The sequence below is a fragment of the Phasianus colchicus genome, chromosome 3 (assembly GCF_987193195.1).
Source record: "Phasianus colchicus chromosome 3, bPhaCol1.hap1.1, whole genome shotgun sequence".
Taxonomy (NCBI): Eukaryota; Metazoa; Chordata; class Aves; order Galliformes; family Phasianidae; genus Phasianus; species Phasianus colchicus.
In genome coordinates, this window is record NC_143438.1 from 87097500 (window position 1) to 87121368 (window position 23869).

Consider the following 23869-nt stretch of genomic DNA (forward strand, 5'->3'; position numbering starts at 1 on the left):
TTTCTCTGATATATCTGCTGTAAAGAAATGTATCTTGTTTTTTCCATAAGATAACAAAATTTTCTAATTCCATTATAAAAAAGGAGTTGCACACAGACAACAAACCATGAAACTGATTATATATAACAGAAATAGATTTCCAGAGGGAAATCTCATTAAGTAATATTATTTTTCTATGGGTGTGCAAAGTGCTTTTGAGTTTTCTCTGTCTGACCTGTAATAGGTTTTGTTTTGAAGCAATTTGAAAACAGACTGTACAAAATCAATGCAAAAACCTGTCAGGGTGACTCTTTTTTATAACTAATTTCATCTTTCAGTAGTATGATATTAAAAATATATTAAATCTTAATGATTAGTGTCCTATTTTAAATCAAATTAAGTGCATTAATACTTTTCAACTTCATCTTTTGATTAATTGAGTTATATACCAGTGCAATTTTATTTAAGAAGAGGCCTGTTGACTTAACTGTAGGACTTTTGCATTTGGAAGCATATTATTGTCTGAAAATAGGGTGAAGCTGCCTGATTCCCCAAAGATCCATCTACTACCAGGCTCCAGTTAACATAATCTTTTCCATTCACATGCTCTCCATTCATAGCTTCTGTCACCCTCTCACTTTATGTGTTACTTACACCCAGCAGTTTCCCATGCCACATGTCATATTTAATCATGTTATTTATAGATACGTTTATGTGTGGCCAGGGCAGAAGCCCAGTAATCTGCCTGTAACTCCAGTTTAGATTGCGGTTGCTGAAGCCATGGAGTGATGCCACCGTGTTTGTAATTGTGATTTAAAAGTGGGTGAGGAGACTAGAGACTTTCTTCTAACTTTCCAACCAGTTGCTGGCTGCAAGATTCCACTGTGTAGCCAGGAGGGTTTGGAATTGTCTGAAGCAGGGGAAAGCTATATGTTTTTGGTGGCTTTTAGAAACAAACTAAGAGTGTACCAGGATTGTGCTAGGTGACGTTAGTCCTTCCTAGAGTAAGGAAGTAGAGAAACTTCTGGGTGCCTTCCATTTCTTTTTAATTGTTTCTTAGTATGCAGATGACTTACCTGCTAGGAAAATTCATCCAAATTCCATCCTTCCTGCAACTTTACTCATGTATACCTCAAACCACAGTCTGGAGAGGGAGGTAACAAAAGTGTACTGTCCTAGCAACCTGGAGATTGTTTTTTCCCCAACACTGTCTATCCTGTACAGTGTGATTGTATAAGTGGTCATCATGGAGAAACTGCAAATGTACCACTAGACATATATCTAGGTTGTGCGTGTAACACCAAGGATTACACAATTAATCTACTTACTTCTAGCCAGAAAATCTTGTTAATATCGATGGAGTGCTGTGTCTAGTTTGGGACCCACAGTATCAGAGAGGTACTGGAGAGAGTTCAGTTGAAAGGCCACAAAAATGATTAAGGGACTGGAGCATCTCTGCCAAGACAAGACACAATGGGCACAAACTGGAGCACAGGAGGTTCCTTCTGAACACAAGGAAACACTTCTATGTTGCGTCAGCATCTGAACCCTGGCACAGCTTGCCCAGAGGCTGTGGGCTCTCCTCCTTGGAGATCTCCAAAAGCTACCTGGATGTGGTCCTGGACCCACTGTTCTGGGTGTCCCTGCTTGGGCCAGATGGATGCAGAGGTCCCTGCCAACCTCAGCCATTCTGCAAGTTTGTGTGCCTGTCCTCATCAGGGCATGTCTTAGCCCCTTTCTACAGAGTGGAGACTGAAGTGTTTTCCAGGTTGCATGAACTCTTGGATTTTTTGTTGTGTTGTGTCAAAGATAACATCTAGACGTATCATTGTAAGACTGGGTGCTTGTAATAGTTGTTTGCCAGCTTTTCAATCTCTGAGAGCAATACAAAGTAACTCCTGAGTGTTATTTTAATAAATGCAAGTCATGACTTAGAAATCTGTAATGCTCCCCATATACATTTCACTGGTTACAATACAGTTGCCACAATAACAAATTAATATCACTATATCACTAACAGCAATGATGAGATTATATAAACATCTAGAGTTCCTGAGTTCATTTTGCTTTTTATTCAAAGCTTTTATTCAAGGTTTATCAGCCAAACTACATTCACCTTTAAAGTTCTGAAGTATGTATATGCTATTTTTTTCTCTGTCTCTTTTTCTCTTTCTAGTGCAAATGATCTACTATAAGATCTGTGGAACGCACAGATATGTGCCAAGAGATATTTACAGGGGAAATGCATATAAACTCAATTCCCTCTGTCTCTAAACTCAAATCTGCACCCCACCTCCTCCCTCCCCTACGCCCCCCCCCCCCAAAAAAAAAAAAAAAAAAAGAGTACAGCAGCACCTTGGATTGAAAAGATGCCCACTCAAGTACATAAATTGCAGCATCTTATGTCCCCAGATGTGACTACATAATTTACACAGTAAACACAAATCAAGTTCCAAGGACCACATAATCTGATTGGATCATAGAGTGGCTTAGGTTGGAAGGGACCTCAAAGATCACTCAGTTCCAACTCCCTGCTGTAGGCAGGGTTGCCATCCACCAGCTCAGGCTGCCCAAGGCCCCACTCAACCTGGCCTTGAGTGCCTCCAGGGATGGGGTATCTACAGCTTCCCTTGGCAGCCTGTGCTAGTGCCTCACCACCCTTGGAATAGAGTTTCTTCCTAATATCTAAACTAAATCTACCATCTTTTATTTTAAATCCATTCCCCCTTGATCTGTCACTATCAGGCTTCTTTTTAATGTGGCAAGGGTACATATACATTGAAAAATTCTCTAGTCTTATTATATTTAAAACAACTCAGTTACTTTATGAAATTTTAAAGCAATTTTACATAATACTTCAGAGACGTTCAGAAAACTTTTCAACATCCACTGTTTCTGATTTGTTCTATTAGTTTAATTATTAAAAAGCTGATATTAATATAAATATTATACATAAATATGGCGTGCCTTTAGGAGATGAGGTTCAAGTTCTGTCCTCTACTCAAAGGTCACTCCTTCACAAGCCTACCTTTGCAGTTAGGCATTATATTACAATATTTTACTTTTCATTTTAAAAAACAACCAACAAAACGAACAAAACCCCCCACTTTGTTCTCTGATGAATATCCACTGGATTAAGAGAGTTAGGTTCTGCTTTTGGATATGCCTGTTCTTCCATCTCAGGCCTTAGCAAGAACTTCTCATTGAGTTAAGCCTGGTCTTCATTTTGTGATCTTTCAGTGATACTACAGGCCATTACACCCAGATGAATTAAAAGCTGCTTTGAAAGTCAATGACATTATTATTTTTTTTTTTCCCAAAGGTAGAATTAACAGATGTGCACAGTCAATATAACGAGGTGTCTCTTGGATGACAATTACTTGATATTTTCTTGGAGGCTTTCCAACTCACTGATGAGTATGTGTGGAGAAGAAAAAAGGCTCTTTCTCTCAGAGTAGGCAGATTCTGTAAACATGATTTTCAGCCTTGTGGAGAGTGCTAGACTAAGACTAATTTACAGTCTCAAGCTGTAGTTAGTCTTTTTGTATCCAGTCACCTTTGTATAATGGTGGGCATCATCCTTACTGAAGAATCCTCTGCCTCACTTGATTCTTGGCTTAGAGTGCCTCAGTTTGTCTTGTTAGTGAGCAGTTTTTAATTTCAGGTGCACACAGCATAATTCCAGGATATGACATGAGATAGTACCCTCACAGAGTTCTGTGGTTAACCTTCAGATGAGGAAATGCAGAAGCACAGTCAGAGTTTGATCACCAGCTGGTGTGCATTATCTCTCAGCTGTTGAAGTACTGCAGGACCACAGGATGCTCAGTTATTTTTTTCTAAGCACTCAGCTTCCATTTGCCCCCTTGTTGTCTCAGGATCAGTCGTCATAATATGTAGGTGGCAAATGAAGGGTACTCTTGTGCTTGCTCCCTGTGTATATAAGAGACTGTGCTTTCTTCTTTCTGGCACTCACAAAAGAAGAGCTGTCGTCCCCTGTCAAGGAGAGGTAGGAAGCAATGCTTTCCCTCAGGCCATAGCTGAGACAGGAATCATCTATTGCTGCCAGTGTGCCTTCCGTATCTCCAGTCATCTCCAGCCTTTAAAAGAATGAAGTGTTGTTACAATTCCAACTACTCAAACTGAGTCTGGTATTAACAGTCATTAAACCAAACAATGTTAATTTTCTTTGCAAAAATATTCCCATCTTATAATTCACCAAATGCTTCTGTCTTCTAGTGATTTTCTACGACAGTACAATAGTAGTATCTTTTTTTGAGCATTTTAAAGGGAAATAACCTCGCTATACATTCTCTCCCTCTCATCTGTAGGAAAAAAAAGTGGATTTCAATACAGCACAAAATTATCTTGTATTTGTAAGCAAATGAAAGTACTTTGTGAAGGAAGGGTATTGGAGGAAAGTTTATCCCTGAGAAATAAGAGGCAGTTTTGTTTATGAAGGTGGTTGCTTCACCAACTTCTGAAACCCAACCTACTTTCTCTATGTGCAGTCAAGACATTAAAAATCTTAGGGGCCTTCAGCTGAACTATATATTGAATGAGAGGAAACAGGACCTAAGGTTTAAGCTGGGACAATGTGTACACTGCACTTATGTACATTGCTCTGTGGGTGATTGCCATGAACAAGGTGTAACCATTTCTGATTACAGGGGCTTCTATGTTACTAGAGGTGGGCCTGAGCATGGATTATGGCCTGTCTCTTACTTCTTCCCCAATGGCAGAGAGGGTCATGAGTCCCAGTGGACATATGCTGTGCTGCTGGCTGGGTAGAAGAAGTGATTTAATGCTATATACTTTTTCAGGTTAAACTACTAAGATGAGCAGTTAAAGAGCTGGACATCTAGTTCCATGGGTTCACATACTGTGAAGATTTAAAACTAGCCTCAGGAGAAGCAAATGGCTGCTTCTCCTGTCTCGTAAGTGAAAGTACATGTAAGACTGGAAAAATGATTTGTTATTTATGGCAGCTTGTGTTGCTTGTGGTACCTGTGAATGCTTCTCCAGTTGAAGTTTTTATTCCGCATCACCACAGGAGGAACTTGATTCATTACGCTGTGGTTGTTTGTGCACTGGGTAAGGCAGGGTGTTGTAAGGACACAGCAGAGACCATCAGCAACTTCTGAACATGGGAATGAAGACACATGAAGTTAATCCTCCACTGTGTTCTCAGCAAGGACACCATGACACAGGCTTAACTTCTTTTCCTCGTAGGTTTGCTTTTTAATTTATCAAGGGGTATGTTTCCCACAGCATGAGTGAGGAACCAAGAAACAGAGTAAGTGATCTGCTGAAAATCTAGAAGGAATTTTATGACAGATCAAAGACTTAAACCCAAGTTTCCTGAATCTCTAATGAGTTCTGCTTTTTCTTTCCATCCTCTCAGCCATGCAAACATAGTAAAAAATAGATACAAGATACAACCACTCAGACTGGATTGTGTTCACACCTATTCTGCTTGGAATGACTCAAGGTTTGCATGTTCATGTTGCATTCAGATAACTTTCATGTCTTTTTCTTTTTCCCCATTGCCACCTCTTTGGTCCCCTACAAAGATTGCATGTTGATGTTTTAGACCTCTGAGCTTTATTTCAGCAAAGCCTATCTGTACTTATCTTGAATTCTTGGGTTGCTTTCAGTTGCAGTGTTAGGGATAACCTGTTTTTCTTCAGGGTGAGATCCTGCAATATCTCATGTAGGGGCAAGGAGAGGAGCTAAATTGCATTATGTCCACTTTTACATCTATAACTCAAGTTGTTGTAATTATTTTTCAGAATGCTTGGGCTTGTTTTCTTCTTTCTAAACAGAAAGATGCCAGATAACTAAGATGTAAAGAAAAATATTACCCTTTTTAAATTCTCAGTCATCTATATCATTGGACTTGAATGTTTTGAAAGTGAGGTGTGTTTTTTTTTTCCCAGTTTATAAGAATACCCTTTCTCATTTACCCATGAAATATGCAAATATTGTGGCTTTATACTTTGTACCCGTTACTAATTAAAGCCCAGAACCTGTCATTTTCTTGTAACTTTTATGCAACTATTTTATTTCAATTCTCCTTTCTCTTTCGTTTTAGAACTTTCTTATTTTAATGTACCATAACTGCAATCACTTAATTGTGCTGCTTGTTAAGTCATTTCTTTAACACAGGTTAAATTGCCATAAATCTGGAAAACTGTGGTTAGAGCAGGTTGTTAAAGCTAGATTTAAACTAACAGTTGAACCCTTTAGATGATTTGTACTTATTAATTCAACTATGGTTTTCTTAAGCAATCAAGTAGGAAAAAAAAGTCGAACAAAATCTCTGAGAATTTTCTGCTGCAGACAAGGTCACCAAGGAGAATTTGCTATCAGAATCTGGTCTTGCATGTCTGATACTGTCTGTATGGTAAATGAATAAATGGCAGAAATATCACATTGGTAAACAGAGTGTGCCAGGAGCTGACCTGTGGCCCTGGACACAGAAGTGTGACTGTCACCCATACAGCTTAATTTTTTTTGTACCCCTAAACTTTGACATTGGCTGTTCTTTGGTAAGGCAGTGGGATGACCCTGTCTCGTGCCATTTCCAAACTGTAACTGAAACTTGTCTAAGGAGGTGCTAGACACTAACATTTTGACAAAAACTGTGTTACAGACAGCTCTAATGACACAGTCATATGGGCATACAGTAGCTTAAGCCAATGCAGGCAGAGCATATCTGTATCTTGTTGAGTTCTCAGGTTGATTTCCATTGTACTGTCAGCAGTACAATGCTGATCAAAAATAAGGTGGAAGATATAAACCAAACATTTTTCTGCTAGTTGTTCTGTGGGAGCAGTTTCAAGTCTTGGACATAGGGAAAACCTCTTGTTCTGGACCTCTGATACAGAGTTTTACAGTTGCTAGTGGAAAATAGGATTGTTTTTACCTGAGTAGTGATTCACAAGGTCTTCGAGGCACTGAAAGGTTTGCCGTGGAGAGATGTAATACCAGTTGTTTGGAAGGCGGAAAATCCTGTAATGTTTCACCTCCCTGTGCCGCACTGACAAGGAATATAATCCTGGAGAAACAAGAGGATTAATTACAACAATGTCGAGTCCTAATTCTGCAGGGATAGCTGAGACCCCAATGGTACAATGTTTCAAAAGATCCCAGAAAGTTCTGACAAAACTGAATGTCTGTCCCAATTTTCTGCATTTTAAGTATAAAAAATAGAATAAAGCGCCCAGAATTCGGGACTTGGATTTTGATTGATTCTAAATTTCTGATATGTTTTTCTTTTACATTTACTGATGTAGGTTTTTTTGAAATGATGTAAGGGAAACAGGCCTTCGCAGAAGTTGTTCACCTTTCCCTGAACACAAGGGCTCCTGATTTTAATCACCTGGTTTAATTAGCTTCCAGCAATGCAGTAGTTAGTACCTGTTAATGCGGTCCTGGCAGGAGATTGCAACTGGATTTTTCTGTTTGTTTGTTTAAAACTATTAGGTTGCACTTAGTTCATAAGGACTGAACATATATCCTAAATTTCTTTGAAATTTGTGTCGGTGTTACATGAAACTAATTCATTTGTGGTATCCAAGTGGTCAGAGTTGATGATTCAGTGTTCCTTTCTAACTGTAGTATTATTAAATTTGGGGGTGTTCCAGTGCTTTATAAAAGTAGAAGATATCACAGTGGACAATGGGAGATGTATTCCCATTGAAAAAAATAATGACATGTGGACATTATAATTCCTATATACCAACATAGTTAAAATTTTGTTGGCTTATGCCGAAAATTGATATATTAGCAAAGAAAAAGCGTGATGAGAGGTGGGAAATCAAGTAAATAAATTTCTTAGGAAGATGAAATAGTTTAGAGTCAGTAGTTCTAATAATCAGTAGTTTAGAAAAACAGATGGAATAATGGTAAAGAAAATGAAGACATAATTTTTGGGAAGTATATGAAAGAGCTACCTGCTTACATGGGGAATCTAATTGTCCATCGTCCTTTCTGCTTTGTATGTATTTTATGACTTCCTCAGCCACTTGTTTGCAGACCAGGGCAAAGCTACAACATTTCCTCTGCTCGAAAATTCTCACTGCCTAATAAGTTTTACATGTGACCAAAGTGAATAATAATGTTTAAACAACTGTGTCTTGTTTATGCTGGTGCCTGTGGAACATTCCAAGGCCATGGTTAACCTTGTTTTCAACACTGTTCAGTGTAGGTGACCAGTGAAGACTGGAATGCTGCACTGGGTGCCTTTTTCTCATTACGTACATTTTCAGGTTTTGAGGTTGTCCATATGGAGTGGGATAGGGAGAGAATTAAGGCTTGTTAAATTGTTCATGCCTGAGATCAAAGGGGAAAAAATGTTCCTCACCTTTCCTAGTCTCACTCTCTCTGATCATGAAGGAGCCGACCTTGGTGTTGGGGAGCTGTAGAAGTTCCTCTGCTTTCTCTCTTCCCAGCCCTTCAAATAGCCAGCTGTGAAGCAGGAAAAAACAAATTCTGAAATTTGGACACCAGTGAAACAGAGCAGCATGTGGTCGTGAAAGTGCAGCATTAGCCAGGAAAGTGACTGCAAAAACAACTGTAGTTATTCTCTAAACTATGTCCAGGCATATTTTTCAGTTTATGGAGAAAATCTTGCTCTCCATTTTCACATACTGAGTTTAAATAGCTTTAGTGAGATGAAGAGAAGAACAAAGAAGTCTTGGACTTACTAGGGCAAACAAAACTTTTCAAGCTACCTTTATCTGGATTGCTAGGGACATATCCATGTGACATACCGTGGCATTTGAGATGCTTTGTTTAAGCAACTTTTGTTAACACAAACTATATTTTATTGTACAGGGAATACACCCTGAATGAAATTATTCACCTTATGCTAGGGAACAGTCCAGTCTTTTAGATTAATTGTTTTTTTTGAATAAGGGAAAGCATCATTACCAATTCTCCTGATAACCTGACACACTACAGTATTTTTCTACAGTTAGTCAGTAATGATACAGCTGAGCTTGCTGTTCTAGTGTAGGAGTCACTGGTACTTTAAAGTAATGTTATTCTTATGTGTTTGATCCTGTCTTGGGCAAACTTCAAACATGGTAATGGAAAGCTCCTGTCTGTGCCTCGCATTTTGAAAAGCATCTGTTTCAAGAGGGTATAGAACATATTAAAATTTAAGCACTTGCATAAATCCCAATGAAGTTCACAGTTCGTATGCTTAAGATTAAACAGGTGGTAAAACCCTTTTCTAGAAAAACCTTAAGTGTATGTTTCAATGTTTTCTTCCAGACTGTTGTCTAGGGCAACAAGAGAGCTGTGAATATTCCTTAGCTGTTTCATTGAATGACTTATTAGTCTTTCTATTTGTTTGTGGGTTGTTTGTTTTTGTTTTATCATGAACAAATAGGACTTCTATTTTACTCTTTGTAAAAAGTTCTTTCTCAACCGGATCACTTTCTTGAGATCTTAGAATTAAAAATCAGTCCACACGATAGAAGTATTTTAATTATCCCATGTGAAATCAAAAGTTTCTTCCAGTTATTTAAAACTATTTTTTCATTTTCATATATTCTAAACTTAGATAGCAACTGTTGTCAGATTTCAAGGCAACTGAGACGTGAGGAATTATATCAGGCTATGAATAAATAAAATTTCTTTCTAGTTATTCTTGGTGTTGTTTTAATTATGACACCGAATAACTTTAATCAGTGTAGTAAACGTACAAAAATGAGTATTGACTTGTTATGGGAAATGCATTTACTTACCCATGATAAACTTTTGCTACATATTTCCCTGGAATATAATTTTCTCGTCCTGTTGTAAGTGAATGGACTCTCCACCAACCTCCTTCACTGTGTGAAAGCAAAACAAGGGATATTTTCAGATACATTTTCAGAGCTTGGTCTCGTTTTAGAAGTGAGTTAAGACGTACAGGCTAGCCTGTAACCTTCTATCTGTGTTCTTGAATTCTCACATTCAGAAATGGACCCAAGTTTGTTTCATTTAGAGTAGTTTCTTTAAGATTAAATTTGGACACAGAAATAAGCTGCATTTTTTCCATCTCAATTGCGTAAGTAATAAAATATTTTTTCTGTAGTTAAAAGAAGAAGGGTAAATATGCAGTGGTTAAACCATCCTGTGCTCTGTCTTCCCACAGCTAGACTTCTCTTAGTATCCAAGACACTCAGCTGAGCATGCTGTGTCTAGACAGCCTTGTAGTTCCTCCTGCAGCATCAGGGAAGAGAAGCTCAGCATATGGTCTCTGACTGCAAGGTTTTTATATTTAACTTGTTTTAGATTGAAAACAAGTTTTCAATCTAACAGAACTGCTTCATGGTTTGTTCTTTCCCTTTTCTTCCATGAAAGAAAAAAAAAAAAAAAGAAGGAGACCTTATAGCCAAATGTGTGTGACCAGGCATATGTTTCTTCATTGATCTATCATAGATTGTTGATGAACAGAACACTAGCTTTAGCTTTTGAGTCACTTTGGAGGGCAGCAATAAAAATTTTCACAGGGATGCTGCAGTGTTTTAGAGACTAACGAAAGAAATTATGTCAATGCTGAGTTAGGATGATTTATGCTTTTTTCTCCACCTTTTCCTTTAAGGATTTGAATCCAAATAATAATGTTTGAATACTCTTTTTGTGGCAGTTCCAAAATAATGCTTCCAAATAATTCCCAGACAGCAGATCCAATACTCAGTCAGTCTAGGTCAAGACAGCTGAGTTGCAAACACTAAGTTAAACCTCCTGGCTTATAATGACTGGCATCATGGTCCAGAAAGTATGAACTGAATAAAAAAGAGAAGTCTGCTATTTAGAGTTGGAAGTTTCAGGGCCTTGCAAGTTTTATTTGTGGTTGTGTTGTGAAATAGTTTCAAAGTTCAGGAACTTTTGTTTGTTTGTTTGTTTGTTTGTTTTCCCACAGAACTCTCAGAACCCATTATTGCAAGAATAAAAAAAAATGGAGACACTCAACATATACCTCCTTACAAACTGTAATATTACTGATGCTGTAAAATCCTAGTGATGGTTAAAAGTCCAGGAGCAGCATGTCCCTCCTGGGGCAGGAGCCACAGAAATCATATACACTGGGGTATTTCTTTGAAGGGCAGCTGGTCCTACTAGCACAAACTAGGCAATGAGCAGTTCCTGGATGAGTGTGGAGAGTGAAGAATTCTGTCAGTGATCTTGATCTAATTCTGACAATCTAGAGCAGTCATCAGTATCTGTGAGGAGTTGTAGTTTCCTGGTTTGATTCACAGAGCTGATTGCCAATACACTTAATTGCTTTGGTTGAAGGCTGAAAAGCAGTTATCATAAGAGCAGTATGTGCTGTCTTCTAATGCTTCTCCATGGTAACTCCTTCTCACTTGTGTTCTGATCATGTCTGCCACGCTGCTTTTCTCTTCCACTGTGTTTGGCTTCTTTGAATGACTTGAGAAAATGATTATACCTAAAGGTTATGTACACACAGCAAGAACCTGCATGCAAATAGTTCCTGTTAACATCATCCCAGTTGGGAACAACAAAGTCCTTCATTAGGACACGGTGCTTTGCATAGAGCATTGCTTTTTGTCTGTGCACAAGCTGATCCAAATCAGGAAGAGTAAAGTTCTTATCCAGGCTTACTTTGGCTCTTGCTTATTGCGGGAAATGTTCTTGATGGTTGCACAACAGATAAACATGATAAAAACTGCTACTGTAGTAGCCTAGTACTTTTGGATGTTTTATGTCTAGCAGATCATATTGTACAACACATGCATACATATGACAAATGATACATACAATTCCCATTCGTATGGTTATATGTAGTTTTGTGATGGTTAAAGTTGGGAGTGAAGCTTTAAGCTGGGATTTCCATGCTAAGGTAATGATAGATTCATAGAGAGTGACATTGATTTATGGAAGCTCTCTATCAGAAAAAAAAATTATCTTGTGGTACTGTCTGAGCCTTTTGATCTCCAGGTTCAGGGAAAGCACTGTGTCAGCAGAACATGGCAGCAGCCATTCTGGGTCAGATCACAAGTCTGTATACAGCTGTGAGAGAAGTCTCTGAGAATTCATGAAGCATCTGTGGTACTTCTCTTCAGTACTTCTGTCCTCCAACTATTTCATGTTCTGGCTTCTCCACTTAGAGAAGTCTGCCATGAATTTAGAGAATCCTCAAAGGATTACTTTGATATCAATGTCTTTTAGCTCCTCTTAAATCCATCTGCTCCTCCAGTTGTGAAAATGAAATCTCTCATTTCTATTTAAGCTGTGAGAACAGGGACTGAGTAACTCCTAGGAGGTCATTGTGTGCAGATACAAGTTGTGCAGAAAGGAATAACAGATCTATTGCTGTCCATTTTTCAAGAAGTGTGGTTATTCTGGTGTGCAATATTTGCACTATCTTTAAGATCAGTCTAAAGTAGTGTAATTATTTTTCTTGAGCCTGCTTCCTTGTAAGGTTCGTAAATTTTTGAGTTGAAATAGCAAGGAAATCTTTGATGTTTTTTTTTTTCCTATTAAAAAATGCAGACTGAATTTTAAAAATAAAGAGAAAAACAGTTATTTTATTTCTGTTATAGTTGCCTTAAATGAGGATGAAATTTGAAGTCCTAACCAGGAAGGAATTGTTAGATTAAAAGGAGTGAAAGAGATGCTTGAAATTCAGAATCATTTTCCTTTTCTATCTGATTCAAACTACTTTTGCTTACTCTGTTTTTCACAAGTATGAGTGATTTCTGAAAATCATTTTTTAAAGCAGAATTCTCTTTTGAATCCTTTTAAAAATTATAGTCTGAATCCATCTTCAGAAGCCATTTCAGAGGATCTAAAAAAACCTGAAATCCCTAATCTTTAAAATCTAGGGAAATTTACACTATGGCTAAGAATCCTTCCTTGTTGATTCTAAACATAGTTCATTTTGCTGAACTGCATCCACTTGGAGTCATGTACACAAAACATAACTTTGCATCAGTTGTAGCAAAACATAACTTAAAAAAAAATGGATCTACTTACTCAGATAGCACACGTAGTTTTTCTCCTACATGAAATATAGGTTGGCTTATGTCTGCTGAGGGATAGTCATAGAGGACAGCAAGGAAATCACTCTCCTGACCTGTTAAAAAAGACAGAAAGTGTCACTTACCAGTGTGATAGAGTTCTGAAGAATGGAAGAAATGTGTATGTTCTGTTTTATAGAAAGTCATAAAAAGCCTATAACTTTGGAGAAGAATGTGAAGATATTAGAAAGGAAGAAAAGGCCACTTAGCTAATTATAACTACCTAATTTTAGGCCACTTCTAGTAATTATTATATTTAAGGGACATACTCAGTTTTGAAACTATCAAAATGAGTATTCATAATATTATGAGGTAACCTGGATTTGATGAATGCCTGTGTCTCTGAGTGCCTCCAGCTACAACTCTGAGCCATATTTTCCTTTAAGGAGATGAAGATGTGTGTTGAATTGTTCCAGTGTTTAGCACCATTGGTACATTTTTGAAATCATGACATTAGTTCAGGTAAAGGGCAATGTGAGTGCAGCTATAATTGCCCATTTCTCATCACCTTTGTAAATCAGTTTAATGAACAGCCAGAGGCCCTCGTTCTCTTTCTTATGTTAAATCTGTCCTAGGAGTGGCACATAATGCTCCTTATTTTCCATTAACGAAGAGAGGCAAAATGGATGTGTATAATTAAATCACTGTGTAGCTGCAAGTCCCAGAACTGAGGTCAGAAAAGAGATAAGAAGGCTTTTACATCAGTCAGGATGAATCTGGGTCTTGCAACACCGTAAGGACGTGTTGAGCCCTTGGATTCCTGAGGGGGATGGAGTCTTTGAGCAAAACTGACTACCAAGCATTGAATAGCTCCTCATCCAGCAGGAGCTGACAGGTGGGAGATTTGGAAATGAACGGTGATGGGTTTTATGAGCATGGTGGTGGTGGGTTGATATTTGGACTAGATGATCTTAGGAGAGTTTTAACACTTCTAGTTGTCTTTATAGCAGTGATAGTAAAAATATGTGATAAGAAAAATATTCCATATCCATCATTTAAAAGAAGCAAAAAGTAACATTTTCGCAGTTAATTTTGAGTAGCTTGATGATACAGAGGCGAGCATTACGCAATGTAGAAAGTCCTTTCACATTTACATTCCAAGCAGTTGTAAGTTTGTTTAGTTTTCCTAGCTGTTGCCGAATGAAATAGTCCTATGATACAATCAGTAAGCATCCTTATAGATATATGTGGGTGTCTAGAGTCTGGAGTAGACACATTAATTTGTCAGTACACGTTGTGTTAGTATTATACGGTTTTCTTACTTGATAAGTGTCACTGAATTGAAAAGAACTAGTCCAGCACTTTTGTATCACCCAGTTGCCATGATTAGTCAACTGTATCCTATATAATTCACTGAGTTATACATTCTGTGCCAAACAAGCCTTTCATCGCTTTCCTGTTATGCACTAAAAATGAAGAAATATCTTCTCTGTCTATGAAACTGCATTTAGCGATGCTTTTTAAAAAACTTATTTCTAAGTGTTCTTTCTCCATGCTGAAAGAGTGGAAAGTCCTTTTCTGCCCTCTTTCCTATTGTATGTGGTGGTTTTCATTTTGTTATGCACGGCAGAGAACATGATTTTTTCTCTGCTCTAGAAAGATCTGCATTACTTTGATTACGCTTTCATCTTTATATCTGTTTTAGTTTCATTTTTGCTTGTGAATTTGGAGGTCTGAAAAGGAAGGAATTAATCATAGTGTCGGCTGCTGCATCCATGCAACCACTTAAAATGTGTGTACTTATATTATGCAAAACCTTTCGAGTTTCCCACTCCATTAACTAGCCCTCATTTTAATTGGTATTTAAATCAAACCTCACTGGGTTTTTTGGTTATATGAAATACCCCCACCACACTCTACAATGTTTCACAAAACCCATACGAGTTCTTTTCAAAGACAAAAGCCTTGAAACCGGGCTGAAGAGATTACCGTGTTTCTCCACACCCAAATTTCAGTTATATTGACTGAGCTTCCTTCTAACACAACCTCTCCTCCACAGTTTAAGTGTGTAGGTGACAGGTAAAATGGAACAACTCAAAAGCTAGAGTGGAAAGATTGAAGCACTGAATCATTTCCATTCAGTAAGGTGTAGTGGGTATTGTTTGGGTTTTTTTTTTTTTGGTTATTTTTTATTATTATTTTTAAGGAGAGAAGGATGAGTATGAAATACAGGCTAGTTTTAGATGCCTGCATGGCTGGATGTCTTTAAAGGTGTGAGACTGAATCCTGCATGGCCCAAAGTACTCATTCAGAGGCCAGCTGTGAATGCACTACCAAACAGTTCAAGAGAGGAGGGAGAGCACAGGCAGTGCATCCAAATCCTAATTCCTGCCTGGTTCCCTGGTTTAATGTCTGACAGGAGTACTGTGATTTATGGCATACCAAATCCCGGACGGGTTAAAGGAGAACAGTGGTGTGGCAGGGCGGCGCGCTGTGCTTCTGCCGCAAGGTGTGGGTGCAGAACCAACACTGATGTGTACCCAAATTAGATCTAACCCTGCCAGCTCAGGAAGTGAGAGTTTATGCATGTGCAGTAGTGCACGGCTCAGAAAGGATTGACCTGATTCAAGGTCCCCAGAGAGGATAAAAGAGGGGATGGGTTCACAACCTCTGATGATGTCTTACTGCTACGACGTTTTGTCAGGGATGCCCACACAGCATGCTTTCAGATGGAGTGCTGTCATATTTGGGGTTATGCATTTTTCCTTATTTCAGGACTAAGGCTGATGTACTGGAGGTGAGAAGTGCACAAAGCTATGACCTGAGTGCAGCTCTCAGGCTGCACAAAAGACTTACAGGGATCTGAAAAAGACATTTGCATTATGGATCAATTCTGCAACTGCAATTCATAGAATCATAGAATTGTTTGAGTTGGAAGAGACCCTTAAAGGTCATCTAGTCCAACTCCTCTGCAATGAACAGGAAAATACACAGCTAGAACAGGTTGCCTAGAGCCCCATCCAGCCTGACCTTGAGTGTCTCCCAAGAATCTCTCTTCCTTCAATGTCTCATCCTTTCTGTTAATCTTCTTTTCTTTTTTTCCCTTCTATTTCAGTCCTTCCTTTTATTCCACCCCACTGAAATGAGTCATTCTTCCCAATAACTACTTGGACTCTTGTAAGTCTGTGAATCAGATCCTCTACCTTTTCTGAAGTAAAGGCGTCTCTTCTTGGCCTGAGGGAAAACTTCCCTTTAACAACATGATTTAGAGATTGATCTGCTCAAGAAACTAAATAGATACATACTCACTGGATTACCATAATATCTGCTTTTAGTTCTATGTTCCATTTAAAAAAATGTTGTTTCCATTGGGTTTGAATGACAGTGCTGATGCTTGTGTGCCTGACCTTAACTAGCAACTTTTAAGCCGTTACAAAAGTTACTGGCCTGGTGGAAATCGAGAGAGATCATAAGACCTATGCAGGCATTTAAAATGTGCATCTCTGTTTTGATAGTTTGGTATTTACGATGGCAGTTGTTGGGAAGATCAGCATAGGCACTCTTCACAAATAAATAAATAAATGGATGGCCTGGTGTGCCACTAAGTTTGGTCTATGCTTTATCAGGACTTAGGGCTATACTGCTGCTTGGCAATGCTAAAAGCAGGCTATATTTCATTCGAACAGCCATGAAAACAGCTTGGTTCTCCATCCTTACAAAGCCAAACAGCACATGTGATCAATCCTTGTTGGAGAGCCCCAATATTTTGATTAACACCCTCCTCCCACCCCTTAAAAACAACAACAATGTTTTTTTTTCTCTTCTGCACCTCTGGGGAACAATTTACTGCAGCACTTGTCTGGCACAGTGCAGCATGATGAGAGGTAGGGCTGTGCATAGTCTCTACCCATTCACTTGCAGATTGAGAGTGGGAGGTCAGTGGAGATCTCTCGCTTTCCATCTGAGACACACAATCTCTATCAGCCTATGGAGGGTTTTGCAGTTTGAATTTGATTTTTTCATTTGTGCATGCTTGGAGTAGGTGCATTAGATTTGCTTTTTTTCAAGCTTGACCTGTGAAACGTCTGTTTTTATATACCCTTAGTTGATAAACTTAGTGATGTGGAAAGATGCCCACATGCCACTTTTAATACAATTGTGCAAGATTAAATTTCAGGTTCAGTTTTGATGTAATATCATTATGATTTTTAACCTTTAAAAAGATCAGAATTAAAGGTCAAGAGAAAAATTGTGTGAAACATCACATGGAAGTTTGTCAAAATGCAGTATTTCTCATTTCCAACACGTTGGTTCTTTCTGAATTGGAAAGAACATCTTTCAGGAGACACCAGCATATAGAAGTATTAAAGTACTATACCTTTTTAATGAAAGTAATTCTGGAAACTGTGGGCTAGGACATACCTAAAAATAAACACTGTCTACAGATGCCCTCCTCCTCCCAAAGGAAAACCTCACACTTGCCTGATTTTTCTACCAGGCAGATGAAGGAAGATGCATGACTGAAGGTATCATATATTTTGAACACCTTTTTTGCTCTTGAAAGAAATTAAATGAGTCCTTACCCGTCTGGCTTGCCCCATTTGTTTCTTCTCCTCCTTCTGCGGAGGCTCTCGGTGTTTTCATAGTGTTTCCCATTGCGCTCTCTAATTCCGCCAAAGCTCTTCAGAACTAAATCAAAGGAAACATTGCATTTAAACTGCAGAATAACACCTGCTGTGCCAACACATGAAAAATAACCCAGTTTTGATGTCTCTGATGTTATACAGCTTTACTTTTGAGAATGCGTCTCAAATTCATGTGAGAGTTTTACATATTTGCTAAACTCTCACCACTGTGGTGCTTTTATCAGGGGAATAGCAGAAAACCACAGCTAGGGAAGTTGCTCAGAAGAACGTAATGTAGTAAAAGTTTCCATTACCAGTACCTCAGCACAATAGGAAGTCACTGCAAAGCCATGCCCGTACAGTCATTTATGTATAAAAATGTTCTTTGCAGCACTTGGAGTTCTTAAGCTACAAAGCTACAAAGAAGAATTCGATTGACGTATCTGTTTTCTGTGTACTGTGTTGCTTTACTGCCGAACACTAAGAGTGTTGCTCGGTGGTTTTCTTCTGATGCAGTTGTGATCTCAGCAAATGGGGGCAAAGCTTTTTTTCCTCTTTTTTTTTTTTTTTTTCCTTCTTTTTTTTCTTCCCCCCTTTTTTTTTTCCTTCTCTTTTTTTCTTAAAAGTAACACACTGCCCCCGAACATTTGATCTCAGAGCACTCCTCCTGCAGTTGCGCAAATTCTTCAAAATTTTATCCATTGCGTGAATGTATGAGAAACGCTTTGTCAGACAGTAGTGGGACTAAAGTAACAACAGGGAGAATCCGTTCTCATGTACCCATTCTGATTCTCCATAACAGTGAGCAGACGTACACTTTGGATTGGAAGTTTTCATTTCCTATCGTACATTTGCAGAGCAGAATAAGCTGTATTTGTTCAAAATTGTACATTAAAATAACTAAGCACTACTAGCTTTATAATAACCAATAATTAAAAAAGAAATACTTTTGTAATTTTCTCCATGAAAAATATGATCCTGCAGCATTCTATGCATTCATACTAAAGTGAGGTGCAATCTGTACCTTTCAGTTTTCTCTATTATAGATATTTTGAAATTGATTACTGCCCTCAGGATGCTTTTCTTATGACAGGCAAGTGCCTGACAGTGATAGCTGGAGCACTGTCTAGCTATCCAAGCAGTATCCAAGCAGAGAAGCAGTACTGCTCAAGTCAGTGATATATTATTTTTAACTGTCTTGGAATTTGAAGATACTGCTTAATACAACACACATTTGACATCTTAGAGAAAATTAGACACCCTTGAGAATAAAGTACTATTCAAAGGAAAATACTTTGCCTCTAATCAAGGGGAAGCAGATCAGTGCTAAAACAGAATGATAGTGCGCAGTCCGACTCCATCTGCTTTTCAAACTTGTTAGCTCTGTTCCCAAAGGCTTTTGGTAGATGCCTCTATTTCACCAGCCAAGTGGCACATTGTCGTTTTTGCTGTCTGCATTTAGGATCTAGCTTGTGACACATCTGCAGGATGCAGCTGCACCAGTGTCTTTCTGACAAGTGACTCAAATCTGCTTCACAAGAACTTCTTCCATTGCCTGATATAAGGAATCTACAGGCTGAATAGTAACGATAAAAAAAGTAACCTTAAATTTATCATATTGATGCTTATATTTGAACAAAAAGTCACTCTTGATAGAATACTCTAGATTATTCTCCATTAAAATACACCTGAGTTTCTATAACTAAACCCAGAATTCATTTTCCCAAGCACTCTCAACTTACAAGATTGTAATTTTCCGAACTAACTTTGCATGTTTTTTCTTCAAGTTTAATGTCTTCAGTATTTTTTCTCATTTATATACCATCAAGAATAATAGGTATAGGCAAAGTAATAGGGCTGACAGTGCTTTGGTACAGATATTATAGACTTTCCTGATGCATCTTCAAATGAGCCAGCAAAATTTCCTAGACATGATTATAGAGAGCTCTACAGGGCTGAAAAACTCATCCAGAAAGGTGGGACAAATACCCAGACAGAATCTTCACTGTCCTGCGGTAATCATATTTGTCTAGCACTTAAAAAGGAAGTTCATCTCTAGCCAAGCTGATGCCGAGGTGCACTTACCAGAAGCTTGTGCAATTCTGGATAGGTGACAAATGTGGCAACATGGTTGTGCCCGTTTAGAATTTTAACATATGCGACTATAAGTTAGATGAGAATAGCATTCAAATTTTGTGTCACAAAGAAACACACAAAAATAATACAGTCCTACCTCTGTGTGCCCCTTTATTCTGGATCTCCTGGTATTTGAGGGCCAGAAAAGCAAGTCATCCTACCAGTGAGCAGACTTGTGGCACGCTGCTTTCAGGACCGTTTCTCACGCTCTTAAGATTCATTGATAGAGTGGACCCAATTATCAGGGGTGCCTGAGTCACTTGGAAAAGTAACGTGGAGCATGTGTATATTATGGAAAAACTTCTGAAAGTTTTACCCTGCGCTTGCAAACTTTCTAAAAACACAGCACTTTTAGAATCATAGAATCACCAAGGTTGGAAAGGACCTCCAAGATGATCCAGACCAACTGTCCGCCTACAACTAATATTTCCCCATTAAACCATGTCCTGTAGTACAACATCTAAACGTTTCTTGAACACCTCCAGGGACAATGACTCAACCACCTCCCTGGGCAGCCCATTCCAGCATCTGACTGCTCTTTTGGAAATGAAATTTTCCCTAATATTCAACCTGAGCCTTACCTGGTGCAGCTTAAGGCCATTCCATCTTGTCCTATCGATAGCTGTGTGGGAGAAGAGACCTTTTGAGCAAGGCACCTTTGTTTTCCTAGATGGTATATAGGAGTCAAAACACTAAGCACTGTTTTAAAAACACCTGATATGTTCTTGAAGGCTTACTGATCTAGTCCAGAAGGATTGAGTATGGGTAATACCACGTGCTTGCTTTCTTGTACCTCTGTAGACCACATGGAAAACTAGCTTGGCTCACTTCTACCATACAAGTTGCTGCTTTATGTGACCTTGTTTCTGTCAACAGGATGGAGGAGCATACAGCTTAGTGCTGTTCATTTAGAAGAATCTGACTTACGGAAAATAAAAGTGTTACGAAGTACTTTCAGTAAAGTGCAATGGCATTTTGGACTTTGATGTCACTAGCATGACAGTTTGCTCAGCTTCATTACATTTTCCAGGCTAAGTTTCACTGTCGCTAATTACTACTGGTGGCAGCATAAAATCTTGAAGATGGCAGAGACATCAAGATATTCTCTAAATTCAAAGCAGAAGTGTTCAATTAAAAAAAAAAAAAAAAAAAAAAGAATGGAAAGGTTGGGCTTCTGCCATTGATTTACTAATCCAGAGGGATTAAATGGAAAATAACATTTCAGATTTCAGGCCTGGGTTTCCCACCAAGGACACTTGTCATTGTATATTTGGGCATAGTGAAGGTGTCTGCTGTTCCATTAAAGGTGGTGGAGTGAATGTCCCAGCCTATAGCTCAACTCTCAGACATTATAAAATAGGATAGAAATGGAAGAAATGGGAAGTTGGACAGGGAGAAGGTTGTTTCTACTTGCATGCTGGCAGTGACACATCGCTGCTTTTAGGGTAGCAGCGTATTAATTTGTGTCCTAAGTATTTCTAAAGCAACACTGCACAGAACTCTTAAGTACATGATAAGTCTTAATGATTTAAGTAGCGTGTGCTTGTATTGAATGCTAACAACTTAACCTAAATTTGTTGTATCACTTTATGATGAATTGTATGATGGTTTCCTCAAATTTTGAGGTACTCTGCAAAAATAGACTTAACACGAAACTGTAGAGCATCTTGCAGCTGAACTCATTCTTTATCATTTAAGTAAACAATGGAACAATGATAGTTTTATAGATGACATTCTTTTGAAATAGAGAATCTGTTCCAGGGCTCATCAAGTTCGGTATACAAGTAGAGGCTGCATCCTTCAGTTGTACAAGCAGATAATTGTGCCAGACCCAAACAGAATTGCCCACAGACAGCTGTTTGGAACAAACTGACATGAGGTGATGCATTCCATACTTACCTTGTAGCAACTCCAAATCCTGCACTGAGAAGTGCAGCTGTTGGGATGCAAATCAAGCCCAGCTCTAACTGCAGGTGGAAGGTTGGCTCTGCCTGCTCTCTTGCCACCTCCTCTGGCTTGCTTTTAACCATTAAGACTACATTTTCAGTCTCCCCAGCTTTGGCCCTTTCAATTTGTGCACCTATTGCTTAGTGAAAGCAGGTTGCTGCAGTCACAGCAGTTTGCATACTCACTACTAGTGCAACCTAATTTACTGCTTTATTTTTGTAATCAAATGGGATGCAAAGAAACATCAGCTGTCCCAGTTCTGTTTTATGTCCTATTTGTTAAGGGCAGAGCTCTTGGCAAATATGAAACTGTTCAAGGCTGAAATCTTACTGACCTAAATCATGCGTCCCAAAAACCTGCTGTACAATTTGCACCTTCCGTTCCTGCAAGCAGCACATTTAGTAATAATTTCCTCTCACACAATCTGTCCTCTGAGAAAATGTGGCTTTGTAGCACTTAAATAGCAGAACATGGAGGAAATTCCATTGCTTGGTAAGGATTTTTTCAAAGTTATATTTAAAATGATCAAAGATTAGTAAATGTAAAGAAACAGAAATAATAAGAGAAGTAAAAAACCAAAAAGTAAGCGCCCAAGAAAAGCTGTTCCATGGGTAATACTGCAGACAAGTAAAATGAGGAAATATATCATTCTTGATATGTTATGCCTTATTTTATTTTTGTTACCTGATTTTGACATTTGTACCTTCAAGGTCTTTGAATACAATTCTCAATAATGTCTACATGTAAAATCTAAATTTCATTTAGCTTGAAAATGAAGATAACAGCAACCTGTTGGGTTTTTGTTTGTTTTTAGAAGGGGAAAAAAAAAAAAAAAAAAAAAAAAAAAAAAAGCTTTAATTTAACAAATTGAATTTTCTGTGTGGATTTCCCTTAATTCATCATTAATCAAAATTAGCATCCTTTCAATTTTTAGACACTTGTATCTTTGTCATAAGAAAGAGCAAGGTAATATCATAGTCAAGGTAATTCACATGCAAAAATCTAAGTACTCTGAAATGACACAGTAATACCATGTCATGCAAAATTTTAACCCTTTGAGGAAAAGCCCACTAGTCTGTCCATGAGTCTTCTCATATTTTGTGTTTCAGTTAGCTATATTTTGCTGCAGCATGAGGTCCTATGCATCTCTCTTCATGCCAGCTTTCAGTAGAAACAGAATCGTAGAAATGTAAAATCATTAAGGTTGGAAAAGACCTCTAAGATCATCTAGTCCACTTACCAAACACTTCTTGTCCCTTCCATGTTTACTACCAGTCCTTATGAAAAGGATTAAGGCAGACTTTTCTACTTCTACCTTAGGTGGTACTCGAAATCCATGGTCCGAATGCTGTAATTACTAAAAAAATAACTTTATGTAGGGAAAAAAAAAAAAAAAAAAAAAAGGAAGATTTGATCCTGTCTGCAGATAATCTAAAATGCATCAGATTAATTTTTACCTTCAAATGCTAGGCATGATACTCCAGATTGCAGTATTTCTCAAACAAGCCGTAGTCACGACACTGTTCTCATGCTGCCAGCAAGGGTGAGCTGATCAAGCCAAGGAGCAGCCAGGCAAATGAGTGTGTTGTGAAGTTCACGCTGTCATGTAGAGCAGCATTTGCCAAACAGGCCACATACTTCCTCTCTGAGAAACAAGGAAGGCACAAAGTGTTTGCAACAGATGAGGTTTCTGATGCAAGTCATTACTCAAGAAACTTTTATCTATGGGTTGAGAGAAATAGGGAGGTTTTCAACGTATTGCATCAGAGCTGGTTGAGAACACATTAAACAAAATAGCAAAATAACCTTTTTAAAATTAATTGCACAGAAATATTTTTTTCTCTTTTTCTTTTCCAAAATGTATTTGTTCAGGAAAGTTCGGTCCCCAATTGCTTTTTTTCCTATGTTGGTTTTGGTTTTGTTTTTTGTTTTTGGACAGACAGGTAAAGGCACTAAAGTTTGTCTCTCACTCTTATTGAGCCTGAATGGGAATCCAAGGTTTGCTCTGTTCTTTACTCTGAACCTTGAAATACCTCTGTCTGTGAATACTTGAAGCTCAGCGTCAGACACACACTAAAAGCCTGTATGTGAAGCACACTTTCACATCAGTGTTGTGTAAAGCCAAGCAGGAACCACAGGGCCTCTTTCATCTCAGTGACTTAGATGGGGGAACCAGGATACTTACCTGTTCATTGATCT

The 23869-nt window shown here is 38.3% G+C and overlaps 2 protein-coding genes across 3 annotated transcripts in view; one reads left to right on the top strand and one right to left on the bottom strand.

Moving 5' to 3' along the window:
- The window catches only part of TG (thyroglobulin), a 139972-nt gene that overhangs the window by 79338 nt on the left and 36765 nt on the right, over positions 1 to 23869 (top strand). The gene's annotated exons all lie outside the window — the stretch shown is intronic.
- On the bottom strand, positions 2024 to 23316 carry SLA (Src like adaptor). Of its 2 annotated transcripts, XM_031591244.2 has the most exons (9): positions 23128 to 23316; positions 20305 to 20345; positions 17546 to 17651; positions 12979 to 13078; positions 9738 to 9824; positions 8348 to 8451; positions 6908 to 7039; positions 4987 to 5119; positions 2024 to 4079 (listed from the first exon to the last, which is right to left on the bottom strand). In XM_031591244.2, the coding sequence occupies exons 3-9, from the start codon at positions 17616 to 17618 to the stop codon at positions 3860 to 3862; spliced, it is 849 nt and encodes a 282-aa protein (XP_031447104.1). In that variant the 5' UTR covers positions 17619 to 17651; positions 20305 to 20345; positions 23128 to 23316; the 3' UTR covers positions 2024 to 3859. The 2 variants fall into 2 exon arrangements, with proteins under 2 accessions (XP_031447104.1, XP_031447103.1); XM_031591243.2 differs by lacking the exon at positions 20305 to 20345 and having other exon boundaries at positions 23128 to 23315.

Coding starts and splice junctions, on each gene's coding strand:
- SLA (XM_031591244.2), bottom strand. CDS start 17,618: ATGGGAAACACTATGAAAACACCGAGAGCCTCCGCAGAAGGAGGAGAA. Junction 13,079..17,545: donor AAATGGGGCAAGCCAGACGG/GTAAGGACTCAT, acceptor CTTTTTTAACAG/GTCAGGAGAGTGATTTCCTT. Junction 7,040..8,347: donor AGAGAGTGAGACTAGGAAAG/GTGAGGAACATT, acceptor TTGTTTCTCCAG/GATTATATTCCTTGTCAGTG.